The sequence below is a fragment of the Physcomitrium patens genome, chromosome 13, assembly GCF_059467195.1.
Source record: "Physcomitrium patens ecotype Gransden chromosome 13, ASM5946719v1, whole genome shotgun sequence".
NCBI lineage: Eukaryota > Viridiplantae > Streptophyta > Bryopsida > Funariales > Funariaceae > Physcomitrium > Physcomitrium patens.
The window spans coordinates 10,508,784-10,527,555 of record NC_143422.1 but is presented as its reverse complement, the minus strand read 5'-3'; the positions used below and the strand labels follow the sequence as shown (position 1 = coordinate 10,527,555).

At 44.7% G+C, this 18,772-nt stretch overlaps 2 protein-coding genes and 2 non-coding genes across 4 annotated transcripts; 1 reads left to right on the top strand and 3 right to left on the bottom strand.

The window, feature by feature from the left end:
- Positions 1–974: 974 nt before the first annotated feature.
- LOC112290902 (small nucleolar RNA Z159/U59) lies at positions 975–1,068 on the top strand. Its single transcript, XR_002972291.1, has one exon. It is a non-coding gene; the product is annotated as a small nucleolar RNA Z159/U59 (small nucleolar RNA).
- A 3,554-nt stretch (positions 1,069–4,622) lies between these two features.
- LOC112290901 (small nucleolar RNA Z159/U59) lies at positions 4,623–4,716 on the bottom strand. Its single transcript, XR_002972290.1, has one exon. It is a non-coding gene; the product is annotated as a small nucleolar RNA Z159/U59 (small nucleolar RNA).
- A 1,289-nt stretch (positions 4,717–6,005) lies between these two features.
- Positions 6,006–10,556, bottom strand: LOC112290402 (chlorophyll synthase, chloroplastic). Its single transcript, XM_024536594.2, has 15 exons — positions 10,290–10,556; positions 9,860–9,901; positions 9,506–9,597; positions 9,251–9,338; positions 9,054–9,139; positions 8,799–8,885; positions 8,636–8,701; positions 8,303–8,386; positions 8,110–8,171; positions 7,868–7,943; positions 7,679–7,741; positions 7,361–7,442; positions 6,960–7,036; positions 6,717–6,764; positions 6,006–6,611 (listed from the first exon to the last, which is right to left on the bottom strand). The coding sequence occupies exons 1-15, from the start codon at positions 10,456–10,458 to the stop codon at positions 6,549–6,551; spliced, it is 1,185 nt and encodes a 394-aa protein (XP_024392362.2). The 5' UTR covers positions 10,459–10,556; the 3' UTR covers positions 6,006–6,548.
- Positions 10,557–12,151: 1,595 nt separating this feature from the next.
- LOC112290585 (uncharacterized) lies at positions 12,152–18,282 on the bottom strand. Its single transcript, XM_024536991.3, has 6 exons — positions 16,513–18,282; positions 16,011–16,330; positions 14,903–15,872; positions 14,445–14,786; positions 13,986–14,255; positions 12,152–13,754 (listed from the first exon to the last, which is right to left on the bottom strand). The coding sequence occupies exons 1-6, from the start codon at positions 16,882–16,884 to the stop codon at positions 12,786–12,788; spliced, it is 3,243 nt and encodes a 1,080-aa protein (XP_024392759.1). The 5' UTR covers positions 16,885–18,282; the 3' UTR covers positions 12,152–12,785.
- Positions 18,283–18,772: the final 490 nt, after the last annotated feature.

Sequence of the window (18,772 nt, the reverse complement as noted above, 5' to 3'; positions counted from 1 at the left end):
TCATAAAAGATCAAATAGTAGAAATTCAAGCCAGTGTGGCGAATAAATAGTGTCGATGTATCAAGTATTGGTAATATGTCATTTCTACAAATCACAGCAGCCCCTCTACAAAACAAGAGTATTGTGATTCACTTCAAAACCTGAACAGAATTCGGTCACCGATTCCAGCATCACAGACATGCGAATAGAATCAAAGCCTACTGCACAAGCACACATCATCAATCCACGCCACAGCGAATGAAACAGAACTCTAAAGCGCCGACAAGATGAACTTCATTCCTATGGAAACCCTAACCCTAACAAGGTCACTTCCTAGGGCTGCCTCTTAACCCATGTCCATTGCGAACTCGGGATCCACATCTGCAGCATATATACCGAAAACCTCGCTAAAAATTTCAAGTCTTTGAATACACCCAAAGACTGCAGCAAGGTAAAGATATTCTATTTCACGAGAGATGACCTACGGAACCATCCAGCTTCCCATATGCTGGACACACCATCCTGCAGTCTGACGTGGAATTCCTCAAGTTTCACCTCACATCGTAGTCTTGAGTTCGGCTAGATTTAGGACTTAGTTATCCGACGAGGTAGGTCAAGCTTGGCCTAAGGTGTAGCTCACTGTGGCTTTAGTTAAGTGTTTCTCACTTAAAGGATGCTGTGTTTGTTGAATGTTCTGCTTGAGGGTTCGCTCAGCAGGATAGATGATACCTATCATGGTGAATTGTTGGCTTAGTGGATGAGAATGGTGCGTTAGAGATCTGAAATGATATTTGCTTGAAGGCCTTGGTTTGTACCGTGGCTATGTGATTATCGTCTCTGACTGTTGTTGTCCGTGCGGGCTTTTGTTGCCCGGCCCTTCTTGGAATTGTGTAAACTCGAGTCTTAACAAGTTCGTTTCTGCGGCTTTAAGTTCTGATTGAAGTCCTTGCGTCTGGGCTATTGTTACTATGGTTGTGGGAAGGTGAAGCGACCATCTCTCTGGTGATGATCAAACAAATACTTTCGTTCTACTTAGTTGCTAAATGCATTGAGGAAAGATATTTGGAGACCTGAACTGAAGCAAGAGATATCCTGTGTGATTGTTACCTGAGTCTGACGTGGTTCGTTGTAGTTCCGTCATTGCAGTGTGATGTGGACCTTGGGTTGAATGGGGCAGGGCATTGTGGATGGCCCTGGAGTACTGCACGGGTTCTCTGTGCGGCGCCCTAACCGGAAGGTCCTAGAGGGAGTAAGTGGTGTCATAGTACTTCTGCCATGTTGGGTGGCGCAAGCCACACTCGATCACTGGGGGTAGTCTCCAAATCCCACTACACTTTATTTTTCTGAGGCTAGATCCGTTGCATCGAGAGTAGAGAGTAGGTTGTTGTATGATGAACCCGCAAAAAGAAGTGAAGAGCGTACACAATTAAGCCGGCGTGCCTGCAGCGGCCCTTTAGGGCATTGGTGGCTAGCACGCGACTATGTGATACGAAGATGAAGTGGTAGATACTGTCTGCTCAGCCCGAACGGCCTGCGGGTCTTGAAGGACAGGGCCTGGTTATGCTACACATGTGATTAAACATAGGAGGAATGAATGGGTACTTGCACATCCCAGCACTAGGTGTCTGTCAATGACACTCATGTCACTATTGAGATGCAAAGAGAAACCAAATTCCACTGCTGATATGGAGGTGATATGCAATCCGACTGTGGATGGGTATTGCACTTTGCTTCGGCACATTTTACTGTGACTATATACCTGCACAAGCATTTGAAACATGGGAGTGCTCATTAACCTAAAAAGAAAGTGCATCAACAGACGGAGCAGTCAACGCTTGTGTGAACGCGTAATGGATACCGTACATCCTCCAGCGGAGGAATTTGTAGATTATCACCTTCCGGATAATAAATTGTATTCACATCAGTTTCACTTGCGTACTTCCGAAACTTCCGTAAAATCAGATGCCGTGATAGTGAGATTGTTTGTTCGAAAAAGACAATCGTGTAATTTGAATCGTCGTTGAGAAACTACGCAGAAACAGTACTACACTCTGGTTGAGAGAACAAATTTTGGGAGGCAGCCGTCAGTGAATTTTCCGACCACTTGGTAACATCTCCAGAATGGACGAGATGCCGATTATGAAACTACCCATGTGAAGCGGTAATCAGTATAGTAATCGTTTCTTTCAAGAAGCAGGGTCTTAAAATTTAAGTCGTGGTTTCAACCGACGCAAAACTGTCGCCATTGGCTAGTGACAGATCACTTCGATAGGACTTTGCAGCGCGTCATCAAAAAGCATGCTGAACACATATTTGTAAACTGGTACAACTTCAACAGCTTTTTTCCGAGCACCATATTCGATAATTCATGTCTTTTCAAATTCTTCACAGCGTATTTGTAAAGCCGATTCCAACGTCATCGAAGAGTTGTTCCTAGTACCACATGTGCGTACGCACAGATAGCTACATCTGTCATTGATGATACCATACGCAAGAAAAAGTACTTCTGCTGAGATAACACAACTGTTGAACTAGAAACTCCAATTCGATTTTACTCCAAACACTCTTAGGCTAAAACTGATGAGTTACCTAAAACAGACATTATTTTGACATACACATACAATTAAGATTGTTATCAATCAAATAATTGTTTTGTAGAAAATATTATTGTACTCTGTCAATATAACAGCTATTGTGCATGACAATATATCAGCAACATTGTCCTATTCTGCACTATTCCACCGAACTCTAAGCCAGAGTGTTCTGGTTAAATTGGTGGTACACTTGACTTGGATACCTTGAATAGTTGTAAATATTACTCTTAGATACAAAATTAGGATTTGTTGGAATTTTGTGTGTCATAGCACTTACGTGTCTTTGAAAAAAAAAAAAAAAAAAAAAAAAAAAAACATTGTAACATATTTTTGAAATATATGATTGTATAACACTCCGTACACATACTTGTATATAATTTTTAGATACTAGTAATAAACCATTTCAAAGTTTGGCAACTGACTCTTGTTTTGATTCTTTTTTGACATTCTAAATTCAGTCTCAAATAAGCCTAATGTATAAGATTCGATGTTATTTCCTCAATGCATTTAGCAACTAGGTAGAAAGATATTTCTGCGCAGAAATATCACGGTATAAGATTCGATATTATTTCCTTAATTTAATTTAAAATGTACAGTCTTACATTAATATTAGACTATGCAACAATCTCATTAAATTCTTTGAATGATTATTGTATTTATCAAAAATATTTGGAAGAGAAAGACCTTTTTATAAAAAATTCTATTGGTTAGTTTTAAATTGAATTAAAGTACTGATATGTAAGTACTTAAGTTTGGCATAATGTGTGTCGTTACTAATGATTATTACTGTTGAGTGAACAAAATAATAAAATAAAATACTTGTAACTACAAATAATAGCTAGTTTTTAATAGTTATGAATTGCATTTTACCTAGGATGCGTATGCCACAAAGTCAGGAAAGAGTAATTTTTTTGTTGTTAGTTAAAATGATCAATCATGTTGGGAGCAACTAAGAATTTTAATGTAGTGGCCTAAAACTATTGCTATTAACTAATTTCTACTCTCTAGTTACACTAATTTTTACATTTTCATATTTTTATTGTATTGCATTGGCTTTTATTATAACCACTTTGACATCTATAAATCAAAGTTATTTTAGTAATACTTTTTAGTCATCTGTTCAATGTTAATATAAAATGATTACAAAGGTGGTGGTAAGCATCATATCATATATATAGATAGAACATAGTTTATTATATCCAATAGCTAGACTATTAATCCATTGACCATCTTTAAGTTTTTTGGTTAAAACTTTGATAATAGAATTCAAATATTTTTTATTTAAAAATTCTTTTATAAATGATGTATTCTTTAAACAGATGTTAAATATTGATCTTTTTAGGTTAATGAGCACTCCCATGTTTCAAATGCTTGTGCAGGTATATAGTCACAGTAAAATGTGCCGAAGCAAAGTGCAATACCCATCCACAGTCGGATTGCATATCACCTCCATATCAGCAGTGGAATTTGGTTTCTCTTTGCATCTCAATAGTGACATGAGTGTCATTGACAGACACCTAGTGCTGGGATGTGCAAGTACCCATTCATTCCTCCTATGTTTAATCACATGTGTAGCATAACCAGGCCCTGTCCTTCAAGACCCGCAGGCCGTTCGGGCTGAGCAGACAGTATCTACCACTTCATCTTCGTATCACATAGTCGCGTGCTAGCCACCAATGCCCTAAAGGGCCGCTGCAGGCACGCCGGCTTAATTGTGTACGCTCTTCACTTCTTTTTGCGGGTTCATCATACAACAACCTACTCTCTACTCTCGATGCAACGGATCTAGCCTCAGAAAAATAAAGTGTAGTGGGATTTGGAGACTACCCCCAGTGATCGAGTGTGGCTTGCGCCACCCAACATGGCAGAAGTACTATGACACCACTTACTCCCTCTAGGACCTTCCGGTTAGGGCGCCGCACAGAGAACCCGTGCAGTACTCCAGGGCCATCCACAATGCCCTGCCCCATTCAACCCAAGGTCCACATCACACTGCAATGACGGAACTACAACGAACCACGTCAGACTCAGGTAACAATCACACAGGATATCTCTTGCTTCAGTTCAGGTCTCCAAATATCTTTCCTCAATGCATTTAGCAACTAAGTAGAACGAAAGTATTTGTTTGATCATCACCAGAGAGATGGTCGCTTCACCTTCCCACAACCACTGCAGCCATATAGTACGAGTTCTTTAATCTAATTGCAGTTAAACTCGCGGCTTAATAATTTAATTGAATCACTCGTGCACGAGCTTCAAGGTTAAACTCGCGGTTAACGGATCTACTCCATCATAACTGAATAGGACATTTCAAACTGTTAGAGACCAAAATCTCGTAGACACGGCGCATACCAGAGCCTACAAGCGGAAATCGTCTCAGATTCCTATTGCACCATTCTCATCCAAGCAAGGCAACAGATCACCAGGACTGGCATTTTGTATGGTGCTAGACAGACACCCAACAGGACAGACACGTGTTCAATAGACAAGGAACCTCCTGGATCTGCAGTCCACCGCGTCACAGTACCAAGGATCTCCCAGGCAAAGACTCACGCTTGACGTCACAGTACCAAGGATCTCCCAGGCAAAGACTTACGCTTGACTTTACATCTACAGGCAAGAGCTCCATGAAGCAAGCTATCATAGACATCGACCAGCAGCACGGAAGGTAACTGTGGTGCACAGTGATGGTAGAAGGCGACAGACGGGACCTCCAAGATTTCGATGGTAACCCAGAATGACAACATAGATATGCGGTGAGGAGAGGCCAATGCCGAAGAGCAAGAACCCGGCGATGCTAGAAGCCTATTGTGAGAAATTATACTCCATAATATGAATTGAGTTTGGCAATGAATATGGGTACGGCTCGTCTCGACAGCAGGATCTGGTTAGGTTTAGGGTTACCTTAGGACTGAAGTACATATCAGGTGAGCTTATGCATTTGACTTGAATGCTTCTCACACGTGTGATGCTGGAATTGTTGACCCAGAGCAGTTCAGGTTAGGGGTGAGTCACAACATTGTTGTTCAGCCAGGCAGCTTGCTGGGTTTGTAGAAATAACCTTCTATCAAATTTCGACACATCAACTCTTCTTTCACCACAGATTCCACACAGAGACGGCTTCCATCCAACTTCAGTTTTTAGGATTATTCATGAATTGGCGTGTTCATATAGTACACCAACTCTATGAAAGTACAGAAAATGACATGATCTACACATTTGTGCACACACATGGATAAGAAGTAACGTCAATATTCTGGATGTTGTCGGGCGACTTTGGCTTAAAGTCTGCTCATTCGTTGATTGAATTGGATTAGTAAGTATTTAAATTTGATGTAGCTACTGAAATTTACAACAAGAAAGTGACTACAGTTTCAATTAGACAATTCTTGTCATTTTTTTAGAGCATGGTTTCACTATCGGGAGACAACATTCAAGAGCGATAAAATCGACTGTTTAGCTCCGTTTGTTAACAAATGCTGTTGAACGAACATTTGTGGATAGAGTTACACTCCAATAACCCCTACTTGCAGGGATTTCAATGGTCGATGCGTTTCTAATGAATAGCACTGGACTAGATTCAAGCTAAAAAATCTATTGCAGTTGGTTCATTATCTTCGTTGAATGCCAAGACTCTTGGCCCAACTGATGCTTGCTTATAAATGCACTGTTGAGGTAGCTTTCCACCAAAATGAGGATTTATTTGAGGCCAATAAAACGCAAAATCGGGACTTCACAACTAAGATTCTATCTCTAGGACATAGATTGTATTTCTAAGATTAAGTTCGATCATGTCTATATCTGATTGAATCTAAGGGCGCTTCCAAGCTTAGTGATCAGCGAGTACACAATATGAGATCTCAAAACTGCAACGAAGGTAATATGCTGACACTCGTGTTCACTCCTGGTACAGATCTCTTTGACTGAATGAAGCAATCCACTAACTTGAGGGGTCACTCATTGTACACTGTCCATTTAATGGCTGGTCGCCAGGGCGGTCAACAAGAGACCAAACACGAAGAAAGGTTGTGCACTAGCCTGCACAATGTCACAAAATGGTTCAGAAAGTGATCTTCCTTCTCAATGCCTGCGAAAACATATGTTCTGAAGTCTTGGAGTTTGGAAGACTTAAATAATAGTTACCTGATACTTGACATCGTATTTAACAGGGTCCACTAATAGGTACTTGAACTGCAATACAATAATTGACGTCAGTGGCATACAAAAGTTGTTAAGTGTCAGAGTTAATTCATAACGGTGTCTACTAAGGAATGATTAATAGTATATAGGACTTCTGTTCACTACTTTCACTAGTTTATGGTGCATCAATGACAACAGACACCTTCGGTTAGCTGGTAATTCACATGTGAAATTAGCAGACGTTACCTGCAAAATTATTTGAGGGATAATTAGAGCGAGGAGCCCTAAACCGTAGTACGTCTTTCCTTGATATAAGATGTATGCTGCAACCATTACCGTACCAGAAGCGCATCTTTGAGTTAACGAGAAGAAAATCCGAAGGCAGTGACTGACAACAGAGTGTTACAGATATTCTAGATGACAAACAAGAAAATGGTGTGCCCTCCATGGAATAATAGAAGCGTTACCGCCCTGAAAACTGTCTAAACGGTAGCTACTAGGGGCTTGGAGAGAAGAGGAAGGCACAAGAGAAGAAACTGTGAGCACATGGAAACTGTGGATTATGTTCATTGATTACTCAATTGCAAAATCCGCAGGAGAAACTAATGCGAGCAACTAAACCTTTCAAGACAAAACCTCAAACTTACCTGCAACCGCTAGTTGTGTCACATCAATGGAAGCAGCACAAATATACTTTGCTGTGTCGATACCGAACGCTACTGGTAATGACTGTTCCATAAGCCAGATGAACACCACAATCAAAAACCGGTGAAGTCAACCGACTGTAAACGTTTACATAGTCTGAACGTAATAATGCATTGAGTGGCGACATACCACAGGGTTTGGAAATGCTGGCCTCAAACTCACGTGTAATAATGGGTACAACACAAAGAAATACTACTATTACTACTACTACTATTAATAATAATTAAAAATACGGCAGAAAATATACTGTAGTTTCACACCTGCAAACCCATTTGCCGATCTCCTTCAATACTTTTGAAGTCGTTGACGATAGCAATCCCTAACTGCAAAAGGATGTTCACGAACCTTTCGTCCGGTTAAACACTGCAATAAATCGGAAATCATATGGAATCCCTGTACTAAGAAGCTCGCAAATTTGCTGTTGACAGTGGGCGGTTAGAAATGGGTACCCCAGCAGTACTGTACAAAAGAGTAAGAATAACGACGTCCCATGATAGAGTACCGAACAATGCTTGTCCCGCCCACCTGCAGATTTGTACATACCACGTACGGCATTAATTTTGCAGCACAGACTTGCTCTCGCAATAATTCTATAATCTAATCCACAAGACTTGAACTAAGAAATACACTGGACTGTCATTAAAATAAGATGATGGGTAGCCAAAATTTTAAAAATATTCGCTTGAATCACCATGGCAGAGAAATGTAACTCGAGCCCAGGGCGTAATTCCCGATCCATCCACTTTGCTTGAGCTGCGCACGGACAAGTAAAGACCATGAGACATTCTGTTTCAGAAAATCATCAAGCCAAGCGGCAAAGAAAGAAGAGGCCAAGGAACAGATTTCAAGGAAGTGCACGAGAAACGTTCCGTATGTAGGGATACCTTCAAAGGTGGGGCGGAATAAATATATGACAAGAACGACCCTCCAATTGCTGTGCAAAGAATTATGGGAAAATCGTGTCCTGCCTGCATCACCGAATAACACCAAGGGCTTAGTACACATTCTATGTATTTCGAGGTTGTCAACATAACAAGTGCAAGGCTCTTTGTATTTAAACGCATTTACTTCAATGACAACCCTGTGAATAAATTAGAACAATCCATGCGCACGTATACACACACGCACACACACATTTTATACAGGAAGGAAAACCTCCAAATTGTTATCCAAAGCCCTAAGAAAAAATACAATACGTTGAAAATAGCGATACTAACCCATCTGTCCAGACCGTAAGCCACCCCTAATCCTCCCAGCAGAAGGATCCAAATTTGGGCTATGACCTGCAAAGATCAACGTCAAGTTAGATGAAGACAGACAGAACACTTCGAAGATTTATCTACAATTAAAAACAAAGTGAACCATGGTTGTCTGACGTACTTCAGGCTCTGAGATGGCTCCAGAGGGGATGGGTCTGTAAGGCTCATTGATTGCATCAATCTCCCTGTCGTACCAATCATTGATGGTCTGGAAAACCAAAAAGCGAGTGTAAGAGCCAGATGAATATTATCATTCAATAAATAGACACAAAAAACTTCAAAAACACTCCAACAAGACACTCATTATGGCGCAACTCTCTCTCTCAAATTGTTTTACAGCCAAAAAGCTAACTTTCACATTTGGACGCTGATATACCTGAGTGTATCCTGTAAGAAGAGGTCCAGACATCAACATGCATGTCAACGACTTGGCCACATCCTCTAGTGTCCACTGGAAATTGCCTACATTTCAACCAAAACAAATTTTAAAAATGTATTCGATTAGAGAACAACACTTCTTTCACATATTTCTCTCTTAGCAAAGACTCTGATTCTTCTGTTGTGAATGTATACCTGAAGCAGCAGCACCACACAACACCCCCCAGATTAGAGGGGCCCAGGTCACAGGCTTCGTGAGCTGCAGCCGAATCTTCCACTTGTTCTGGACACTCAGAGTGGTGTATCACCCACGTCAGATACATGAGCAGGCGAACCACATTCACTCGGTGCAATTAGTTAATTAAAACAATTTCACCTCGATACGGCTGATACATCAATGAGCGAGCATCTTGCAAGTCATACATCACACAAACCCATTTCCCACCCTACCGTTTCAGCTGAAGCGCCTTTAATGCCAAGCAACTGATTTACGGCTGAGCCAGCTGCTTTTGGAGCCGCATCCACCAACTTAGAGACCTTGTCTGAGGCAAATGAAACGATCAGCTTGTTAAAATTTGATCTACTGGATACAGGCATAAGTATCCTATAAATTTGAAAACGTTTTGATCGTGATCAGAAACGGCCAAATTAAATGCTCCCTGAAACGTAATAATAACCCCCACAACTTGGAGGTGATTAGGTTTTCGCATGAGCTCTGCAAAGCTCAGGACACTTTTTCAGGCATTGCGACACTAAAAACGAGTTGCAACTACGAAATTCGAGATAATGTACTTCAGATATTACCTTCCTCGGTGTCTTTTGCAGCTGCCCTTATTCTGAGAGGACCTGCCACACAGAAAGCCGAAAATCAAAACCCACTCAAATATCCTCAACGGCGAAATGGCGTCGAATTAATTCCCTCCTCTATGCAACAGGCACACTAAAACTTCAACTCCTTATTTACATAGATATACCAGATGCCACAGCTGAGATCGTGATAGCTAAGTGACATCTTCTGCAAAATCACCTCCCAATGCGTACCCATGTACCACAATGTCTAAGACTTAGCCCAGGGATTAAGAACACGTCAAGATTGAGAACTCGACACGAGAACGAAAACTCCCAGCCAAGTCCGGAATCGGCCTCCAATTTGCAAGAACAATATCAAAATCAAAAATAAATAAAAAGACGCAGACGTTTCCCCGAATTATCCATACAAAAGAACGAGAACCACCTGCACGAGAGAGACGTCCTCTAGCTTGCAATGACAGGGGTTGGAAGCCCCGCACAGCTACAGAAGCGCACGACGACAACGACCTCACTGAGCTCTTGGTGGGGTTCGAGGACGCCAATTGCAAGCGGGCCGTGGCCTGAGCTGAGGAGGCCATGACAGCCATCGCCATAGTGAAGGGAGGAGTGCGAGAAAGGGGCGCAGGGGGGATTGTGAAACAACTGGAAAACCTGTGGGCTCCGTGCAGCTGCGCGTCTACCACAACTCTCTCGCTCTCTCCGCAGCTCCGCTGAACACCCAACTCCCTACATGAGGAAGAGGATGGAACTCTCCCAGCTCGGCTGAGACCCTGCAATGCCCTCCTGAGTGCGCCAGGGGTATTGGACACCTTATCCGCTTTATCGTAATCTCTCGCGGGCGAGGCAGCATGCTCAGCGTAATTCGTCAGTATTATCCTCGTCCTCGCAGACCCAGTTTTCCGAAACCCCACTTACTGCCTTCCCGAGAACCATTTGAAGCGTCCTCTGGCATGTGAGCCCTCTCCTGCGATTTTGCCATTTCGAAGCTGGAACCCACTTGATTCGGATGTGACGACGATGTTCGGTCACAACGATCTCTCGGCACGCATTCAAGCTGCAGCGTCAATTGCGTTACAGGAGCTCTGCCAGGTTTGAAGTCTCCGAGATTACTTCCTCTGTGTGAGCAAGGTCGTCTCAGGATTTTTCTCAGCCGCAACAATGGTGTGATACTAAACTGCAAATCGAAATTGAAAACTATGGGTGTTGTAATCGAAGTTTTTAGATTCGTTGTTTGTTGATTGAATTATCACTCTTTCAAGTAAAATATTAGGTGATTTTTTCAACTCCAGAAATAGTTTGAACACACGAGTTTATGTTTTTGGAAAAATAAAAAGAATGAATAAAATTATGATTTGTGAGTATGGTGCGTTTCACACAACCTCCACTTACAAGAAAATATGTTAGGTAATTTACTGATAATGAGTCGCGTACATTTTAGGCTTACATGCATGAAATTATGTTACAAAAGTAGATTTTCGTTGTGTGAACGTCTTGGTGAATGGACGATGCGCATGAACACTTTCGATTCTTCACACTGCTATGAAATTCGAGATATCGTTAGATTCATCTTCTTACAAAATGGGGTTGTGCATACAATCGGCATGAGGAAAATACCTCTGAACTCATACCTGAATGAAACTTGTACGCAAACAATGTTAAAAAGAATGACTTTCAGTGAGGGCAACAACTCTTCGAAACTAATCCAGTTTGAAGGTATGGTTACGATACCAAGTGTCTAAAACAAAAGATCGAAGTAAAAAGTCCAGCAAGGTTGAAATTTCGCATTTGCAAAAAAGACGGGGATTGTAGCGTGTTTATACTTCGACAAACTTCGCCACTACCGTTGTCGAAACTGTGCGAAAGACCTGGACAATTGCAAAATCTGATCTCGCATGTTGTCAAAGAGGACCCATATTTGGAGTCTCCACCAGCGACCATCGCGTTTGGGCCAACAAGGCTCCAAGGTCAATTTGAAAAAGGAGTGAGACTAGATTGCCTTGCAGCGGGATTCTGCACATCAATCGCTTTGAATGCAACCACATGCAGCATAACTCGACCGGTCCAGGTACTCGCGCACGAAAGCAAGAAACTCCGCAAGGGATCAGGGGATGAATTCCTACGATGCTGTTCAAAGCAACAGCGCATCTGGCCTGGTATCGTCCTGCAGCTAGACACAAACTGTTATCAAGGTTGCAATCTCGGAAGAGTTGGAATTTGCCCTTCAAGCTCATACAAGATGGTTTACTATGGAAAATATGAGTGAGTTGAGGGATGACACAGATGCAGTGGATCATGAATACACATTCCTGAGGGAATGTTCGCTGTCTCAGCTAAAAAAATAGTTGTGCCATCGGCCACCGTGAAAACATACAAATGGGTCAAGTCAGTAACTAAGACTTGAACTGGTTTCTTCCAACTTCTGTCTACTAATTCATCCCACACAAGTCGATTGTAGCTACTCTAACCCCAATCTACACTCGCCTTCACCTCGCAAGACAGCACGTATGAACCCCCGCTTCTCGGCTGCTGCTCCGGTCACCACTCCTACATTCCCCTTAGAGATGTGGGAACAACGAAGAGGATGCCGAGATTATAACCACTCGAAGGGAATGCGATGCTGTCGAACTCTCACATCTACAGTATGAAACTTCCTAATCTGGGAGGAAAGCACCGAATAAATAGCACCTGTTCGCACTCCCAGCTGATTGCGTGTTCGCCTCAAGACCTTCGTAGTCAGAAATTTCACATAGAACTCGGATAACGAACCAAACCCACTCACCGTTGGGACATCAGACTGGGACTTGGGAAGGAGCATTCAAGTGTTGATAAGCAAACACTGTTGATTAGGCGAATTCAAACAAACCCTGGATATAAGCAGTGGCTGAGAGCTGTCGTGAACGTATTGAGGTTGTCCTGGAAGTTAGTACGTCATGCTGTAAAGCTTGTAGCTGGGGTTGTTGGGCCCCTCAAGGACGACAGCATCATCCTCCCTATGTACATACACAGCATTTTCCTTCTGCATCTTCAGAATCTCCATAGGCAGCTCGGGTTTGAGCCCCGTGCAACCCACAAGGTTGAGCACTTGCAGCGCCGGAAGGCTACCGATTTCAGGTGGTAGCCGATTGAGACGAGTACAACAATTGAGCGACAAGCGCTGTAAGCTTCGGAGGTTGCCGATCTCGGCTGGCAAGTGGGCCAGAAGCTTCATGTAGTCGAGTTCCAGCGACTGGAGATTAACTAGGCCAAAGAGCTCATCAGGAAGACGAGCAAGAGCGGTACACGAATTTAACACGAGCTTCTGGAGGGAAACCATGCCGCCGATCTCCGAGGGAAGCTCCTTGATGCCCGTGCAAGAACCCATGTTCAGTCTCCGAAGGGAGGTGAGCTGGCCGACTTGAGGAGGCAGTTTCTCAAGCCGGACGCAGCCTGTGAGGGATAGATCTTCCAGAGAGCAAAGCTTGCCGATTTCAGCTGGAAGAGAGGTGATGCCGGATTGGCCAAGGTATAGGTGAGTCAGGTTCTTGAGGTTTCCAATTTCGCTTGGTAGTCTCACCAGGCACTTGCAGAGAACAAGGTTGAGCTTCAGAAGGGTCTGGACGTTGCCGACTTCCGGAGGGAGAGTGGCGATATTGGTGCACCCCGAGAAGTCCAATTCTCGGATGCTAGCGAGTTGACCGATGGATCTGTGCAAATTCCGGATGCTTAAGCAATTTTCCAGCCTGAACTTACGAAGGTTTCTCATCTCGGCAAACTCGGCTGTGAGATCGTGGAGCTTATTGCAGCCGATGAGGTGGAGCTCCAGAAGGCCAGTCAATTGCAGGATGTGCTCGTGCATAACCTCCATGTTGTTGCAACCGATGAGAGTGAGATCTTTCAGCTGTGAGGGGAACTGCAAGAAACAGGCAAAGAGATTTATTGGATAATCAAAAATAAATAAATAAGATTTAAATTAAGAAAATAAAACTGAAACTAAAGCTCGTTAGCACTGCAAGCAACTCTGGTGCAGATCAAGGAAACGAGGGTGTGAACAAGAGTTGCGCAGAGATTATTGTGAAAAACGCAAACCAATCAAGGGTATTCCATCTCCATAAACGATATCTAAAAAGTTGGAGCTGCGTACCTTGATAGTAAGGTCGATTTCTGCAGCCCTAAGAATGCACATCTCTAGTTTTTTTAACCTCTCCATTTGAAACGGAATTCGTACATCTGGGGCAACTTTGCTCCGGCCCCAATAGAAGAATTGAAGCTGGTTAAGGGGCTTCGTGCAGTATCCTTTCACACCAGTGTCATGAAGGATTAGAATCCTTGCGCCTTGCATCTTCTCCAACATAGTCCCTTGCAGTGGCTCCTTACAACTGATCAGGGAAAGCCCCTGCAGAGCGCTCAATTCCTGAACCAAAGTGGGTAAACATTTAAGAAACAGGAAACTAAAAGAAGAATCATTATCTGAATATGAATACAAGCAAACCACACAAAATGGCATACGTTTCCTCTTTTTCTTGCTTTCTTTCTTTTAAAAAAGCAGGTACAAGTCCTAATTTTGTGAACTCAGTCTTGGTTGTGTCCACCAAGCACTAACCATTCCAGGACCATCCATCTTAAGCCTCTCAGGCAAGTGAGCCTGATCCTCCGAGCAGACGCGGTTACCAGCTGCCCGCCTACATGCAATAGCATAAAGCAGCTCGTGCATCATCACCATCTCGGACTTCCACGGCCGGTCAGAGTACCGTGTGTACAACGAAATGCCACTAGTGCTCTCAGCATCTTTAAGCTTCGCACTGACCATAGCTTGGTCTACCAATGTATCCAGCTGCGGCTTCCCAACAACCCGCTCCACTGTCCGCCAATCCCACCCTCGTAGGAAAGCGGCAATGTCAAGGAATGCCTCCTTTTGAGCTGGGCCCAGCTTTTCGTAAATTACCTGCATACAAACCATTCTTCAGCACGAATCCAGAGGAAAAACAAGTGATTACGCAACTATAGCCCACGCATGCGATGAAAAGAATTGCGATCTAAGAGCCGGTGTCCATCTCTTACCAGAAGTTTGGCAAACATCTGATCCTCGGACGTGTCCATCTCCTCTGCAACCTGCTTCATCCGCTTGCCAATTGCCAACCAGTTCTCTTCACTCCGGTTCGCTGGGTTGGAAAAATATGACCCCACGACCTTCAATGCCATGGGCAGGCCTTCACAGAGAGGCAAGAAGTGGTTTGCAAGGTCACCGTATTTTGAGAAGATGCCATTGATGGAGTAGAGAGTGTTCACAGGCTCACTGGCAGCGTGAGAAATGAAAAGAGCCTTCGCTTGCTGTGGAGCCAAGCACGGCAGCTTATAGGGGAGGTAGTGGTAGTTCGGCATCGCGGGACGACAAAGCTGATCCACCTTGCTAAGAATCGCCACCGAAGGGCATGTGATTATCACACAACTGTTGGAGGGGAGAAATTTCCCTATACTGTGAGGGAAGAATTCTCCAACCAGACGTACATCGTACAGATTATCAATGGCGATCCGAGCAACCTTGTTATTCTCTTTCAGTTTGCGAAGCTGAGCGAGAAGGGCGCTGCGGCCTTGTGCAACGCTGGTAATTTCCTTCTTACCGCCCCCGAGCTGCTCGAGTAGAGAGCTCTGCAGCTTCTTCAGGTCCTCACCGACTTCTATGTACGCGAACAAGCGCTTCTCCGCTTTCTCGATTTTCGCAACAATTTCGTTGAGTAGTGTAGTTTTACCCAATCCGGCTTGTCCGTGTATACCAATAACACAGACGCCTTTGTTCTTAACGAATTCACATACCGTTGCAACGTGGTGCTCCAAGCCTACGCTGGCGGTCCATTGCTCGGGTCCAGAGCGTTTGGTGTTCTGCTCGGTAACTGGCTGCGAGACGCGGTTCCCTACTGCGGCCAAAGTGGCGAAAGTGATGTTCTTTTGTAAGCTCTTGAGCTCCGCAATCGAGTTCTCAATCTGCTCCTTCACCGGCACCACAGAATACCTTGAAACGAAGCACAAACAGCTGCCGAACAACAAACGTCAGTATGATACGGGAACCACAAATGCGAAACTTCTTGTCTTTTAAGCAATTTGATTTTTTATTGCTTCCCGGAAGTAGAATTGCAATGGTGAGGAGAGAGAGAAAAGGTTGGGAGCGAACCCGCGATTCTTCTTTTTCAAGAGACGCACAGCAGCACAGCAATACAGAAGAGTCCCAGCAGCAATCTTGTACATGTCATTGTCCACTTCGAGGCACAGCTTGAGTTCGTCCAGCTGATCGATGATGAAGTCTGTCTCGGACCTCAGGCTGGACCATCTCTCTCCTGCGGGAGATTTCGCCTCCATCTGGCAGTGATGGCTAAGATAGCCCGCCAATGTAAAAGCCAGTCCAAACCAGCTCATATACCCAGTTTCCTTGAGAATGTCCCAGTGCAGGTTTTCAAACACTGCGGCGTGGTCTTTGAACGATGACTCAGACACCTGCAGTGCCGAAACCCAATATCAGGTAAAACTGCTTCGAAAGCAGAAAACATGCCAGTTCCTCAGAAAGATAAAAATAAAATAAAGAACAAGGATTGCCTCCGGACACTTGGACCCCGGAAAGTGCTATAAAATAGACAAAACAATGATGAGTGGCACATGTGGAGATAACGGAGGCCCACCTTCTTGTACAGCTCTTGAAGGCGCGGCTCCGAGGTGCGCAACACCTGCTCGATCTGTCGTAGCTCATCGGCTGTGATGTCGGCGTTAACATACTCCGGGTCATCGCTCTCGCCGTTCTTGGGGCTGCCACTCCCTCCCTTGACAGAAATGCTAGCGGGGCTATTACAGTCCACTTTAAAGGACTTGACGCTGTGGGGGCTCTTGGTATTGCCCCGCGGGCTGACGGCGTTGTTGTTCCCATCGCGGCTGTCGACGGATCTGGCACCGGCGCCAGAGTTGGGCGTAACGGGTAGCGCTGACAACCCTTTCCGGCTCTTGGTCGACCGGGGGGTTTCCGGGATCGACATTTCATCGTCCATTTTCTTACCCATGGCAAAGAGACTGCGAGTGCAGACAACTTACCCTCGACACGACCTGTCCACAACGTCGCTACTTCTGTTCAGCTGCACATGCCTGTAGTACCTTCCTCGAACTAAACTACATTCTTACCATAGTTCACATGGCACAAAAGGCATACACTCTCCAAGACCTGAACCTCTCCCACTGGTGCTGTTCTCCACAAAATTCACTGCAACGGTACCCCAAAAGCCGAACTCACAGTTCTGCCTGCAGATCCCCCCCACTTTGCTGCTATCATCGAAAGAAGTGAACCAAAGACTGCCCTTTCTTTGAATCCTAACCGGAAGCTCAACCCTCGAAGATCTCGTCACGAATAAGATGCGCTGCCACTTCTTCCGGGCTGGCCCGAATTCCAATGCCGACACTCGCCTCTCTCAAATAATTCCAAGACCACCAAACAATAAAAATCTTTGCCCCAGTCTAGCCTTGCACAGCGAGACAAACAGGCAAAATTGAATCAGACCACCAATGCATCCCCTCCGTAGGTCCACAGCAAACCCTGCAACACCATCCTCCGCCGTCGCAAGCCAGCAATAGTGGGCACAGGCGAGCAAGATGTTTGCAGGGATGAATTTCGTGAGGGGAGTGCAAGAGCGGCGATGTCAGGGACCAAAGAGGGACGATGCTGGGGCAGGCTCGCAGAGTGCGGAGCGAAAGTGGGTTCGCGTGAAATTAGGCGACTTCGCAGACCAAACAAACAAGCAGCCAGCTCTCGGCTGGAAGAAACAATATTAGGCAACACACACCAACAGCAGCAGCAGCAACAACATCATCATCATGACCAGCAGCAGCAGTGGTACAATGGCTGATCCCCCATCAGTGGTGGACCATTTCTGTCCTGTAATCACCAAACACTCTCGACCTTGGGGTAAACATCAACTGGAATTGGCGCGCTCCCCCACCCCTCAAATTAGTTACATCACGATCCTCACAATCGAACGCCCTCGCCGGCAGCGGTGGCCCAAGCACACAATCTACCCCAACGCCACCACCCCCAACAATCGCCAGTTACTCGTTCAACCCATCCAGTGAAAACGCAAAATCCAGTCCACCCAGGATCGCTGCGTTATTGCGGCGCAGTCTTTGATGGCAGGATTTACTGTGACTTTTGTGCAGCGCAGCCCGGATTTGCTCTCCTCCAATGCGGGGAGAATCTGGAAAGATGCATGTGCAGTCGGAGCAGGGGCGGGGGGAGGAGGAGGGAATTAATTTGGAAGGGAATAAGGCAGGCAGTGCGTGATCATGATCCACCCACCTTCATTACTTGATGCACCTGCCAATACTCCCCTGCTCCTCAGCTAATCCCCTCCTGCCGCTTCCTTTCGCGGTTTAGCCGTGCCGCCAGCGTGCCGCCACTTCGCCGAACCCCCACGCCTCAGTTCTGCTGCTGGTCGAGAGTTGCTGCGTGCAATCCTGACTCGCTGCCCGGAGGTATCTTTCTTCCCGTTCTGTAGATATCCCGGGGCGAATCTATGAATCCCTCGTTTCTTTCCCCTCCCCTCTTCTAGTTATCTCTTTTTTCTTTTCCTTGTTCTTCCGTTCTCTTTTCTTTTCGACTGGATTATCGGCCAGGTGCTATTGATACCCTGCACGTGCTGGCTCGTTCCCCAATACCTCGTTGTTCCCCGAATCCAAGAGAACGATAGCTTCACAAGCGTTCTTCTTGCCGCTCCTTTCATCCAACTTCGTCTTCGTCTTCATCCTCATTTCTTCGTTCAATTCTACGTGGGCATAAGTAACTTATGGATGAAATATGGAGACCACCGTTGTTACATGGTTTGGACATGTGTGTGATGTAGGAAGCTTATTTTTAGTATATATTTATATCTAATAAATATTGATTTCCAAAAAGATCCAAAT

Excerpts from the sequence above, each read along its gene's own strand:
- LOC112290402 (XM_024536594.2), bottom strand. The coding sequence starts at position 10,458 with ATGGCGATGGCTGTCATGGCCTCCTCAGCTCAGGCCACGGCCCGCTTG. Across the intron at positions 9,902-10,289 it reads AGGACGTCTCTCTCGTGCAG|GTCCTCTCAGAATAAGGGCA; the intron begins GTGGTTCTCGTT and ends TCTGTGTGGCAG. Across the intron at positions 7,944-8,109 it reads AGTTACATTTCTCTGCCATG|GTGGGCGGGACAAGCATTGT; the intron begins GTGATTCAAGCG and ends ACAAATCTGCAG.
- LOC112290585 (XM_024536991.3), bottom strand. The coding sequence starts at position 16,884 with ATGGGTAAGAAAATGGACGATGAAATGTCGATCCCGGAAACCCCCCGG. Across the intron at positions 14,787-14,902 it reads AGATGTTTGCCAAACTTCTG|GTAATTTACGAAAAGCTGGG; the intron begins GTAAGAGATGGA and ends GTTTGTATGCAG. Across the intron at positions 13,755-13,985 it reads AAATCGACCTTACTATCAAG|TTCCCCTCACAGCTGAAAGA; the intron begins GTACGCAGCTCC and ends TGTTTCTTGCAG.